General features: G+C 41.6%; 1 protein-coding gene and 1 long non-coding RNA gene across 3 annotated transcripts in view; one reads left to right on the plus strand and one right to left on the minus strand.

Moving 5' to 3' along the window:
• LOC125967634 (uncharacterized) overlaps nt 1-8,773 on the plus strand; it is a 148,303-nt gene extending 139,530 nt beyond the window's left edge. Inside the window, exon 4 of the long non-coding RNA XR_007480801.1 lies at nt 7,548-8,773. This is a non-coding gene — a long non-coding RNA (uncharacterized lncRNA). The remainder of the gene's footprint in view (nt 1-7,547) is intronic.
• kiaa1549lb (KIAA1549-like b) overlaps nt 1-12,237 on the minus strand; it is a 50,761-nt gene that overhangs the window by 5,158 nt on the left and 33,366 nt on the right. For both annotated transcript variants that reach the window (XM_049718848.2, XM_049718847.2), the window contains exons 9-21: nt 11,591-11,742; nt 10,856-11,027; nt 9,908-10,071; nt 9,155-9,190; nt 7,491-7,681; nt 5,587-5,717; nt 4,823-4,941; nt 4,206-4,414; nt 3,571-3,703; nt 1,436-1,810; nt 763-857; nt 341-489; nt 100-251 (exon numbers count right to left, since the gene is read on the minus strand). In XM_049718848.2, coding sequence (XP_049574805.1) covers nt 100-251; nt 341-489; nt 763-857; nt 1,436-1,810; nt 3,571-3,703; nt 4,206-4,414; nt 4,823-4,941; nt 5,587-5,717; nt 7,491-7,681; nt 9,155-9,190; nt 9,908-10,071; nt 10,856-11,027; nt 11,591-11,742 — 2,078 coding nt within the window. The remainder of the gene's footprint in view (nt 1-99; nt 252-340; nt 490-762; nt 858-1,435; nt 1,811-3,570; nt 3,704-4,205; nt 4,415-4,822; nt 4,942-5,586; nt 5,718-7,490; nt 7,682-9,154; nt 9,191-9,907; nt 10,072-10,855; nt 11,028-11,590; nt 11,743-12,237) is intronic.

Below are 12,237 nucleotides of genomic sequence, written 5' to 3' on the forward strand. Positions count from 1 at the left end.
GGGCACACAAGAAAGAACAGTATGGCCATTTAAACAATGTGTGTCCTCACTAAGACACACATTACAAATAAACTAATTCAATGAATTAAAATGTCATACAGAGTCTGTCCACTGATGTGATACATCTTCCGGTTCTGGAGGATAGGACATCCAAGAGGGACTATGGTAGGAGGTGGGCGAGGCGGAGACAAAATAGTCTGAGTAATCCGGCCTGCTGGCTGGGATGGAATAGACGGCTGTTATCGGGTTTCCTGAAGAAAGTGTAGGAGAGAGAAAGAATATGGAGCGTGGAGGGGAGCCGCATCGTTTAAAATGTCACTTTGGTTCACTTTCCACTCACCTGAGTAGTTGGACACAGGCTGCTCTACAGTGATGGATGGAAGTGCTGCCCGAGAGCTTGGCCCATATGGGTTGTTGTCATGTGGAGTCTGCGTTTCACTGACAGATGTCTGAGAGCTTCTTCCCTTGGGCCCCAGGTCAGAGATGGAACTGAGTTGGGATTGTATACGAAGAATTATACTGAGCAATCACCACTAGAGGGCAGACGCACTCAGTGTGAGTGAGCGATTAGCTCATTAACATTCTCTCCATACCTCACTGCACTAGTTCAATATTAAAATGTATACAGGGCCTGAAATCACACTGGTCACAGTACATTACTTAGAGAATATCAAGTCTCTGCAAATGGATGTGAGGGGGAATTTACGCTGGTTATGCAGCAGACAGCATGTGTACGTTTGAGTGAAACCTAATGAGCAGTACCGTCTTAAGGAGGTGCCAGGAGGTGGTCCAGTGCGAGGTGGTAAAGGAGGAGGAGAGCTAATTGCCATTTCAGGCAGCTGGGTGAAGTGAAAGGCCTGCAAGACATAATGAGAAACTCATATCAACATGATATACATATATTTTGGGGAGCTAAGGGGTAACAAAACTGTTTATCCATTGCATAAAGGGTTATATTTGTTCACTATTTGTTAGCCCGTCTATGGCTTTGTGCTTTTTTTTTGTTAGCATGAATCTAGTCCAACTTTACCAAGGCAACGCTATGTGTTTTCAACACGTGTAACTTTTGTTTAGTTTGACAATAAATGCTAACTGGGCGTGGCAATAAACAAGTTCTTTTTTTGAAGAATTGTACTCTATCTGCCAAACTACTGGTGGTTGTTAAGCGAGTAGAGTTAACTGCCAATTTACAGCGCTCGTATCTCTTCGAGTCACTTGTATTTCAAGGTACCATGAGTTGAAAGAAAGAAATTGCGATGCTTAGGCACATCTTACCCACTATGGAAATTAAGTAGTACAATGCAGGCAAATGACATTAAGATTATGATTCTTTTTTTCATACACTGTGGGCCACTAAAAAACAAAGCATGGGCCACAAATGGCTCCCAGGCCATACTTTGGATATCACGGCACAATATTATTTCATCGTACGTACTGGCTTGGGCAAACTGCACTGGTACACGTCTGCGCCGTAAGATGGACTCCACTGCAGTCCTCCACGACCACAGCTTATGGTGCCCGGGGCACTGGTTACCACATCTGTATAGGGAAGGGAAGCTGGAATGCCGCTGTATTGATCGGGAGGTGGGCGGTGGTGGTGGGAGTGCCTCCCGGATGTTGAGTGCCCCCCCGAGGCCAGGCTGAATGCCTCCTCCAGGAGCAGGTGCATCTGCTGCCGCACTTCATCAATGGATGGCTGTGAGCTCAGGGTAGACGTCTGTGACTGGCCTTTCAGGCTGCGGCCGTACACGAAGTCCCTCTGATCCATTAAATGGTCGACGTTTGTTTCTTCAATCAACTCGGGCTCGGTCTGGAATAAACACGCAGTGTGACGACATGTGAAAATCAATCAAATTCAACTATTAATTTACTAAATCACTAGGTAAGGGTTACATGAATAAATACTTCATTGTACTATAGATTCAAGAACAACCCTCAGCTTTTCAATCTGGATCCAATGTTATTTTTCTCCTCAATATCAGTCATTGCCATTCTAAACCACTCCATAAGTTTGACAGTTCTCACATTCAAAACCTTCAAAACCATCGCCCTAGCCTGACTATTTGGTGACAAATGAAAGCGAGTTGAGGCTGCCCTACATCTTGTGCAAATAAAATGTTGCCATGGGATACCCGCCGTAGTGCACCTCATAAATCAGTCCCCCCTGCAACATGAAGAGAGAGAAACATCTGCAGTAACGGGGCTTGCAGCCACAATGGCCACATTGTAATCAACGAGACAGGAAATTTGGCGGGGGGAAGCGTTTGGGGGGGCAGGGCTGTGTAGGTTAAAAGAAAAAAAAAAAGCATGTGAGCGATGACTGATACACAGCAAAAGAAAATACAATTTGGAGGTCAGCATTTTTAAATGGTTTGTGGAGCTTTTCTTCTTTAATCCAAGTCTTATTTGTCATAGCTTTGTGGTATAATGCACAAAATCAGTGTGAATGGAAGACAGTAAAATTAATCATATACGTACACTTTGATATGAATAGCACTGTACCTCCATTTTGCTTTATCACACTATTAAGTAAGGTTATGTCATAGCATATTTAGATTCCAAAGCTGAACAAAATGAAAAGGGGGTGGAAAGGTAGAGGGAAGCAATGGCATTTAAGTCACTGATATGACTGCTTATGATTTACAAAAGAACAGCTCACAGTAAAAACACCACAGGAAGAGTCTGCCCTATTACACAAGGGAGCCAGGAACCATAATTGAACCATAAAAGATGGCAGCACGGAGCAGTCAGACAGATATGCATTATATATCAAGACCTTATAAATGTTCATCTGGCATTATAAATGAATCAACTGTCTTCTAGCAGCTTGTTGGTGCACACAGTGACCACACCTGAGTACGGCGGAGTACTGAGTTCTAGCTTGTAGTGTTTAATAGGCCAAGAAGACACTGATTTAGCAGTAGCACCAACATGTCACGTCTTAAAAGCTTTGGTTTTGTTTTTTTTTCCCCCATGCATGTGACTGAATTAAAAAAAGGCTAACAATTCAAGCCTATTACAAAAACAGTATGATAACAAATACAGTACTATATGTAGTTTGCATGCTTCTTAAATTAATTGAAGAGTCTAAATTACTCATGAATGAGTGAATGTAAGTGTTATTTTGTATGGCAATACAGCTGAATTGTCCATTTACAAGTATGCACATTTATTCTCTTAATTAAGACCATTCGGTCGTAGAATGATCAGGTTGCACTAGTGGCATGATGCTGTCTTAAAAGTGACATTTTGTCCTCCATGATTTTATGACTTTTGCGCACTACTTGAATGTCTAAAGAGAACAAGAAGAAAAAAATAAATCATTAGTGAGGCAAAACCGTTCACTTATTGACAACAGCATGACCTTGGTGTAAAATGTTTAAGAATCACTGAAGTAGTAGAAGCCATCAAAGCAATATTTCATACTTATTACATGCAATTTGCTATGACGTGGTATTTCTCTCTCTTTGTAACGGATTTATGTTCATTACGAGATGACATGACATTCAGAGGATGTAATAGATCCCTTATATGGTGTTAGAGTCGCTTTCGATTAGGTATGGGACTTACATCATAGCCGCTGTTCCGGATGCCTTTCCTGGGTCTTTCCCTCATCACGAGCAAATCCATCTCAGTTCCTCCGGGACTTGGACTGTTCAGACTCTGTCTGCTGCGATATGATGTCTTCCCTACCTGATTGTGCCTGTAAGATACATTGTAAAAATAAAGTAGATGATAGCTGCAGCAAAAAGATAATCCATGTATTTAGAGTTTTTTGGGGATTATTACTACACACAGATTCTACAGTTTCTGTATTCAAAATTTGGACAACACAGTCGTTAAACACAGCTTGAGTATATTTGGAACAGCCTAGCGGTGAAGCGGGCCCATTCAGAGCAAATCAATTAAAAGCCATTCATTTGTTTTAGTGTCCCTTGAGCGTGACAGGAGATTTTATGATGCTAGAAAACATAAATAGGATGGGGTAGAGTATGATTTAATTGCGGTTATGTGGATTTCACTGAAGGATCGCTCACATTAAAAATGATAGTAAAGTAGATTTAATACACTAGTTAATTAAAGTTTACTTTTGGGGGGGGTCTGTGAGTGTGACACAGTTTATCTGCTTCTTTGTTTCAAAATTTGTAAATTGCAAATTCATCCTTCTGTGCGAAATATCCATTCATGTTTGCGGTCTTCCTCACCTCACTTGTGACTTGACAAAGGTGGCATTTCGCTCCTCCTCAAGCTCCGCCTTCTTGTGGCCGTGCCGCTGTCTTTGCGAAAGGGCTTGGCTGCTGTAACTGCTCCCGTCCATGGGAGGAATGTCATAATAGCCCTTCTTCTTGGCCTTGATTCTCAGTTTATTCCTGTATTGTTCCATGTCCGATCGCTGCTTGAGGGCTAAATTCACCTATGAGCAGAATAAAACCGGACAAGTCAGATAAATTCATTTTCACTCAGTTCATGTCATATAGATGAGCACTCCGTGTAAAGAACTCCGTGTAGGCTTAAAATTTTGCACCAATTAAATCAATAACCGAAGTGGTTGTTGTTAAAATAATTGGACTGGACAGTTGTAATGTTTATCTGAACTTGCTAACAAGAATTTTCAAACAAACTGCAGATGACGATGGCACGCCAATATGTACTACATTCAAGTCAGGTGAATTCAAAAGTCTAATTTGTCTAGAAGTGAGAAGGTGTCAAGTGTCAAGTAACAAAAGTAACCAAAAAAATGATGTTCACAATAAAAACATACCTTTTTTGACATAAATGACAAATCCTGCTCATTAAGTTTGCATTTATGTAAATGAATTACCTCTCCGTTAAGCATGGATGAGTCACGGTCAGAAGGAACGTGTTGCGAGTAGTTGAGCTGAGCCGTCATGGGCTTTATCGAAATAAGCTGCAGGGAGCCAGAGGAAGTGTCATAAGGATCTGAAGAACAGAGAAGAAATTCATTCACAAGGCAACTACAATAACTGATTAGTATTTTGTCAATCACAGAACTTCAAAACAGCCAGAAAATTAAATTCCTGCTTGTGATAGACAAGCAATTGAGGCAAAATGGAGTACGCTTGGCGGCAACCAGCAGACGTGCTGTTTATTCAGGCTCAACAACTCTGCTGTCTAAAGCAGTACAGTATTTCCTAACCTTCAGTGAGCCAAGGCATCAGCATACTTTTCAATAGAAAAATCACAGCACCAAACCAAAATGAGACAAAAAGCATCTCAGTTCACAAATTGACCTTCTGTGTATCTAATCTAGGCCTATTTAGCTCTAAGTGGTCATGGTGCAGGTGTGTTTATTGCATGTCAATGGGCTTCTTTTACAGCAGCCTCTCGTGAGCATTATTAATGTGTGCAAAAACATCATGTCCATCTCTGTATACAACTGACTGGTAACATTTCTACTTTCATAAATACAGAGAAGAAATAGTTCTCTACTGCAGTGTACCTTTGCATGTAGAGTTCAAACCAGGATGTCATTGTCTCATGACCACATGACCTTGTTAAAGGAAGCATGAATGATTTTGTATTTACAACCCCACCTCCGCTGCCGTGTGTGCGTATGACGCTCACCGTCTCTCTTGCGCGTCTCCTCCTTTGTCGTTTTCTGCTGCGCTGTGACTTTCGGCGCCGCCAAGCCCCGGACGGAATTCCGCAGCTCTGATTCGCTGCTGATGACGGAACCGTCCTCACTCAACAATTTGCTGCAAGTAACCATAGCAACAGGAGAGGCAGTGAGCTCTCAGAAAAGCCGGGCTCGCAGCCAGGTTATGTCACGCTTTCACTTTAACAGTCCCACCTTTGGAAACATAGTGAATTATGATGGCAATTGTTTGTTAAACATAGACTTGAGTAAGACTACCTTCAATCTAACTACATTTGGATTAGAGTGAAAGGATAGAGCACTGAACTAGTAATTAATGTTAAATCAAGCAGCAAGCTTAGATGCTTATCAATGAATAATATTCTACATAGGCGTGTCTGCTACATTTAAAAGGATGAAGTAAGAGAACATCATTTTGCCAGTAATCAGACAATCACTGGCTCTGTCCGCATCGTGTTAAAGGGCCTTTAAACGCTGCATTGAGGCTGGAATTAGAGGTGCGCCGACAGTGACATCAAAGCACCGCAGTCCATCCCTCATTTGTCTGCTAAGAATGATAACAGCGAAGAGAGAGACAGAGGAACAGAGGATGCCCCCCCCACCCCCCTGCTCCCGTTGAAGCGGCGCAGCATGGCCTCAACAAAGACGTGCACTGTGTGATAACTACTAGAGACGTAGAGAATACATTTACATTGGCTGCATGAGGAGGAGAAGTTAGGTTAAAGGATGTGTGGTATGTGACTAATGGGATCAAGGCAATGGTAGGATGAAAAATCTTTCCTTTAGGGAGGAGGAAGCTTACTGTAGATAACGGTGACTGCATTTGGCATAGGAGAGGAAAGACATTATCTAAGTTTAAATGATTGGTCAAAATTAAGCCTTCTTAATTTCTCTTATGATAATGCACATTTCTTTCAAATCAAATTAACATGAGTAATAGCAGAATATCCACCTGCAGAAAATGAAAAAAAAAAATCCACGCCTTGACTGCAGACAAAATGATATAGCACTTGCAAAGAGAAGCAAAGTAAAGAAGCAATTTAGGATTGAGTGGAGAAGTTGCGAGTTTTTTTTCAGACGTGGAGGGACATCCGGCAACCGAGAGGATTCAGTGGTGATGCATAATAAGTGACATTTTTAGGGTAGGTTTATTACCTCATATATGCCCCAATAACTAAAAACTGGTCATTAGTTTTATAGTAACTTGCCGTTGCGAATAAGTCATGCTACCAACCATCATAGCAGCTGTGGCTAATGTAAAATAATATAAAATAAAATTATAACTAATTATAATTATAATTGCACATGTAACAAGGGTATTATAGTAATTGACATTGATCAGTCCCTGCGTATAAGTCTTAGTAATAGTTCCAGATTCCTTGTGTCCCAGGTCGGCACAGAATAAGCAACGGAAACGAATGCATGGATGCTCCAATTAGGATTGAAATATGAAGGTAAAGCCAAAGTGTGTCTGACTTGTGATTGACGACAGTGAGTCATATTGATGTCAAACTCACAACCAGCCTCCGCCTTGGCTTTTCCGTCACATAGATTTAAGTTTAAGCTTATTATCCAGCTCTGAAATTGAATCCAGGCTTTGAGGCTTTGAGAGATCCTGCCCTTTTTTGTGGTTGCATTAAGCAATCAGTCATGATTTAACAAGACAATTCATTTCCAAAACAGAATTTCTGGCTATCAAATACTACGTGAAATGATCAATTTGACTTGGCCACAGAATGTTCTCTGCTCACGCATGTGTGTTCGTCAACATTATGGCAGTCGGAGGGCACACTTTAAGTTTTCTGAATGGGCTGGGTGGGCATGCTGCGGGTTTTCATTTTGATACAGCTCATTTGTATGGAGGTGAAAATACCTTTTGTGTTTGTGACTGGTGACGTTCCCCTTGTTGACTGTGCCCTCATGTTTCAAGGTCTTCTCCAGTGAGAGTGGCGCATCCCGAATTTTCAGGGACAACATCAAAGTATCTTGACCAGCTGGTAGGGTCTCCTCGTCGCCTCCCTGCTGCCCCAAATGCTGCTTGGCATAGTCAAACCCTTGAACCGGCTGTGAGGAAAAAGAATGGAAAAAAGTTTACAATTGAAAATATGAAACTGTGAATGTATTTTGGATTAAGATAATAGCATCAAATCATTTAGCTCAACTGTTTATTTTGAGAAAATCTGGAACAGCACAAACTAGTGCTATTAGCATTTAGCATGTATATTTACATATGTATAGGCATGGTTTCTTTTGCTTATGGTATTGTCTCGTGGTTACAAACTATATGTTAATCTGTCAACATTTATATTATAGAGTATACACTACTAAAAAAAAAAAGGGCTTAAATTTGTAGGTTAATTAATATATGTCTAGTTTATTGGGTTTGGGGGAAGGAAGGAATTATTTAAGGTAATTAAAATATTCCAAAAGTAGATAATCTATTAAAGGCATTCAGACGAATGCCATGAACTCTGATTGCCAAAAATAGCTGTAAATAAATATTGCTTGTATTTCTAGAGAAATTAGGGGGAAAATCAACTCTGTTTACCCCGCTGCGGTCCCTTCAACTGAAGAATATAAATTGATTTAACTGCAGCCCTTTTCATCTTCTTCCAACTTGGTGTCCAATAAACACTCACAGAAGGTGCTAATGAGATTGGCAAGTTTTCATAAAAATATAATGATGGATTTAAACATTCAAATACACTAGGGGAAACGGAGGAGGAATGCTTTACTGTTTGTATAGAGAAAGAACGCAATGCCATGCGCACACACGCACACACACACACATGCAAAATGAAATATATACTGCTTCAAATGCATCCATTGGGCGTTGCAAAATCAAGGTGACACTCCACTGAACAAGCTCTCTCTTTGTATTAGTGCACACCCTCATATGGTCTATAGAAGTCACTGAATGTTTATCCATGTCTAATATTCAGTTCACTTGACATGAATTACTAGTGCAGTAACATATGCACCGATCACAACGCCTGTCAGAATAAAACAATCACCATTTTTACTGGGAGGGAAATCACTTTGTGGGTATTTTTACATGCAAAGATCGCAGAGGGATCGATTGTGTACTGTAATAACTGTGGATTACAGATGGTAGCGTAAGAGTTTTATTAGTACCAATAAAGCAGTGGAATGTGCTGAGGGTGTCACTTTTTGCTTTCATTCATCGACGCTGATCCATTCGGGTGAAGAGAAGCCTGACTCAGCAAAAATAACGGTTCGCACAAGGTGCTCAGTGGAGTTTGAGCGGGATATATCGACACCCTGCCTCTTTGCAATCTTGTAAGTTCACACACTTGTGCTTCATAAACACTCTGTGTAAAAGCTGGCTGGATCTGCTAAGTAACATCTGGAGACTGTTTGAAGCCAATTGTCTTTCATCCAAGAGAATCCCATAGTAAAAAGCCTTATAGCTCCAGTGGGCTGCTTGTGTGTTAGTTTTCAGCAGCACACCACAATACACAGCAGTGGAGCTCGTTCCCCATATTTAGCACCATGCAAAGACACAAATTGTTGTACCTGGTGATAGTAGTTGACGTCCCTCCGGTAGGCCATCTGAAAGTGAGGTAAATTGTTTTAAAGGAACATTGTGGGAGCTACAGACATCTCATTTTAATCAAGGAAGAATAAATGAAAGGTGGATGATTGATTGGATGGAAGAATAGATGGTGGGATGAATGAAAGCCATATAAATCTAGAGATCAATCATACTTTGATGTTGTAACGATCCCGTTTTTATTTATCATCTCAATTTATCAAGTTTCTTGATGTCATTATTCCATCCATCCATTTTCTATTTCATTTAGGGAGCTGAAGCGTACCTCAACTGACTTTGCATGAAAGGCTGACAAGTTGTCAGTCAATCCTAGGACACATACACAATTGATATAAACTACACATGCGAATGAACCCAGGCTCCACAAAGTCCCAAACATGAACTATACATCAGTGACTTCATTCCTGGTATGAACTAATTCCATTAAATAATACGAAGAGAGTGTTGTAAAATACACAAGCACCAAAAATGCCACTCATACAACAACTAATAGCAATTAGTTATATCTATGATGTTGCCATTCAACATTTGGAATCACAACCGAATTGGTTGCAGATTGTCAGTAAACCCTGAAAACTAGTTGCAAAACGATGCCACTGAATTGTTAATGGGTTTTTGGCCATGTGGTTTGGTGTGCAGCTGGCTCAAGAAAGAAATAACTAATGCATGGTGCATGGAAAGGATCCAATTCAACATATGGATTCATCTTCACTTGCCTTTGCTCGGGGATTGAGGTTTCCGATTGCATCCGCTTTGAAGTCCTTTTTGTTTCTTCTGCACAGCACAGCTGTGATTACGAGGATGATGAGTGTCACAATAGCAATGGGCGCCAACACTGCAGCGATGATCCAAAGGTTATTTGGAGGGTTCTTGACCACAGCTGAGGAATGTAAAATATCATCATTGCCATCATCATTATCACCAATCATGTTTTTGGAGAGTTCTGAAATGATTGGCTCAGCGTTATATTAATGTCAAATGATGAATCGCATGGTTTGCGTGTTCTCTGCAACTTTTTTAAAAGACACACGGCAGGTTGAAAGAAATCATGAGATCCAAAAGGCTCTATGTTGAGGGCATAGATATGGTGCCAGCTGTTAATTTGTATAAATAGTCTCAGCGTCATTTAGATAAAAGTAGTACTATGTGGCACCCAGGTGCTAAGAAACCACTGAAGTTTAGGAGCTTAACTGAGACAAAACAAGTCCTCTGCTGTCTTCTTTTAGCATTTATAGGCAATTATAACCCTTTTTATGGTGTCACAGATATTCACTTTTCACAGCAGGGATTAGTGAAATGTGGGGTTTCACAATTCTGAACCTAACTAATTCTGTTATTCTTGAATGCATAAAAAAAAAAAAACATTGCCTATCCTACTAAAGTATGCAGATGTGGCCTATGCTAAAACTCTCCACATTTAGCTCAACCTAATGTCAAGTCTATTATGGGCAACATGTATGAGAGAACGCTATCAACTGTTTACTGCCTTGACCGTCTCCCTTGTTCTGTTCACCAGGCACGAGCAGCTCTGCAGCCTGAGCAAACAATGTCCCGCAGGCAGCCTTTCTGAGAGATTATAGAACACAAAGCTTCCAAAAGCTCTGCTTTCTGAACCTGCTATGTGGTTTGAGGTTATCAAGCGCTTAAAGGATGCTGTTGCTTACGTTCTGCTTGCAGCTGAACAAAGTAGCCCAGGGTGAGCGCCATGGTCTGAGAATCCACCGTGTTGAGGACCTTGGCAGCTGACGCGCCCGCTAAAGGAATGCCATTGTGCTGAACATAGTAGGTCATCTCTGCTGGATTCTTCAATCCGGGCACTCTTCTGAGACTCACCATCTGACCAGACCAAACAGAAGACCATTGAGACAATATCATTTGCTAGTCTCTTCTCATTTAGGCAAAGAAATACACAACAATGAATGCTTGTTTTGATGAGCATTGTCACAGGCAAGCTAAAGCCTATCTAGCTAATCCCAAACTCTTGGTCTTGTCTTGCTTTTGATGAGTTCTGGTCTTGGGCAAGACAGGGTCTCAAATAGTGCTGCTGTCTTCAGTATAACAAACCAAAGAGCAAACAGCAGTGTTCTAAGTCATTTGTTTACTATCAAGCACTACTCTGGCTGACCATGCTCCAGAAATGGAAACGTGTCAATAGCTAGGAGAACCATCCCAAGCTGAGTGGTTGCCATGCATTGGAGAGGAAACACAGCAGGTGTCAATGAACCTAACATGAGATTTTGAAACAACATCCAAATCTGACCCATCATGCTGTGAGCCAAACATTCTCACTGCGTGCTATAAATTCATGTGAGGCACTCAGTAGCATCTATTATATATGATTCTTTCTTCCAGAGCAACTGAGAGCTGGTAATCCCCGTGGACGGCTATCTCTATCATACCTGGACAGTGTAGCTGCCGACAGCGGTAGCTCGTTTGAAGCGAGTGCCCTGCTGGCCTGCCAGCATAAACAACTCGGCAAGCCTCTGCTCCATCAAACTGGCAAAGCTTTGGTACAGTTCAGCCAGGCTGGCGTTATCCACATCCTGGATTACTGTGAAGGGGGACGACACGAGAGAGCCCCAGCGGTTTGTTAGAAATCTGACAGAGGTGAAATTAGATAGGGAATATGTGTGCAAAAGTTGGGTATTGAAATGATTTTGATTTGAACTATAATCAGGACGTGAGCCTCCCTAACTATTAGCTATACTTTAACTCACTGATAATCGCCTTGTGTAATTTAAGGTTGTTGCAATTTATTCAGGGTCACAAGACCATAGGATTTTTCATAATATCCATCCATCCATTTTCTGACCCGCTTAGTCCCCACGGGGGTCGCGGGCGTGCTGGAGCCTATCCCAGCCGTCATCGGGCAGTAGGCGGGGACACCCTGAACCGGTTGCCAGCCAATCGCAGGGCACACAGAGACAAACGACCATTCGCACTCGCACTCACACCTAGGGACAATTTGGAGTGATCAATCGGCCTACCAAGCATGTTTTTGGAATGTGGGAGGAAACCGGAGTGCCCGGAGAAAACCCACGCGGGC

The sequence above is a fragment of the Syngnathus scovelli genome, chromosome 4 (genome assembly GCF_024217435.2).
Source record: "Syngnathus scovelli strain Florida chromosome 4, RoL_Ssco_1.2, whole genome shotgun sequence".
NCBI classification, from domain to species: Eukaryota; Metazoa; Chordata; class Actinopteri; order Syngnathiformes; family Syngnathidae; genus Syngnathus; species Syngnathus scovelli.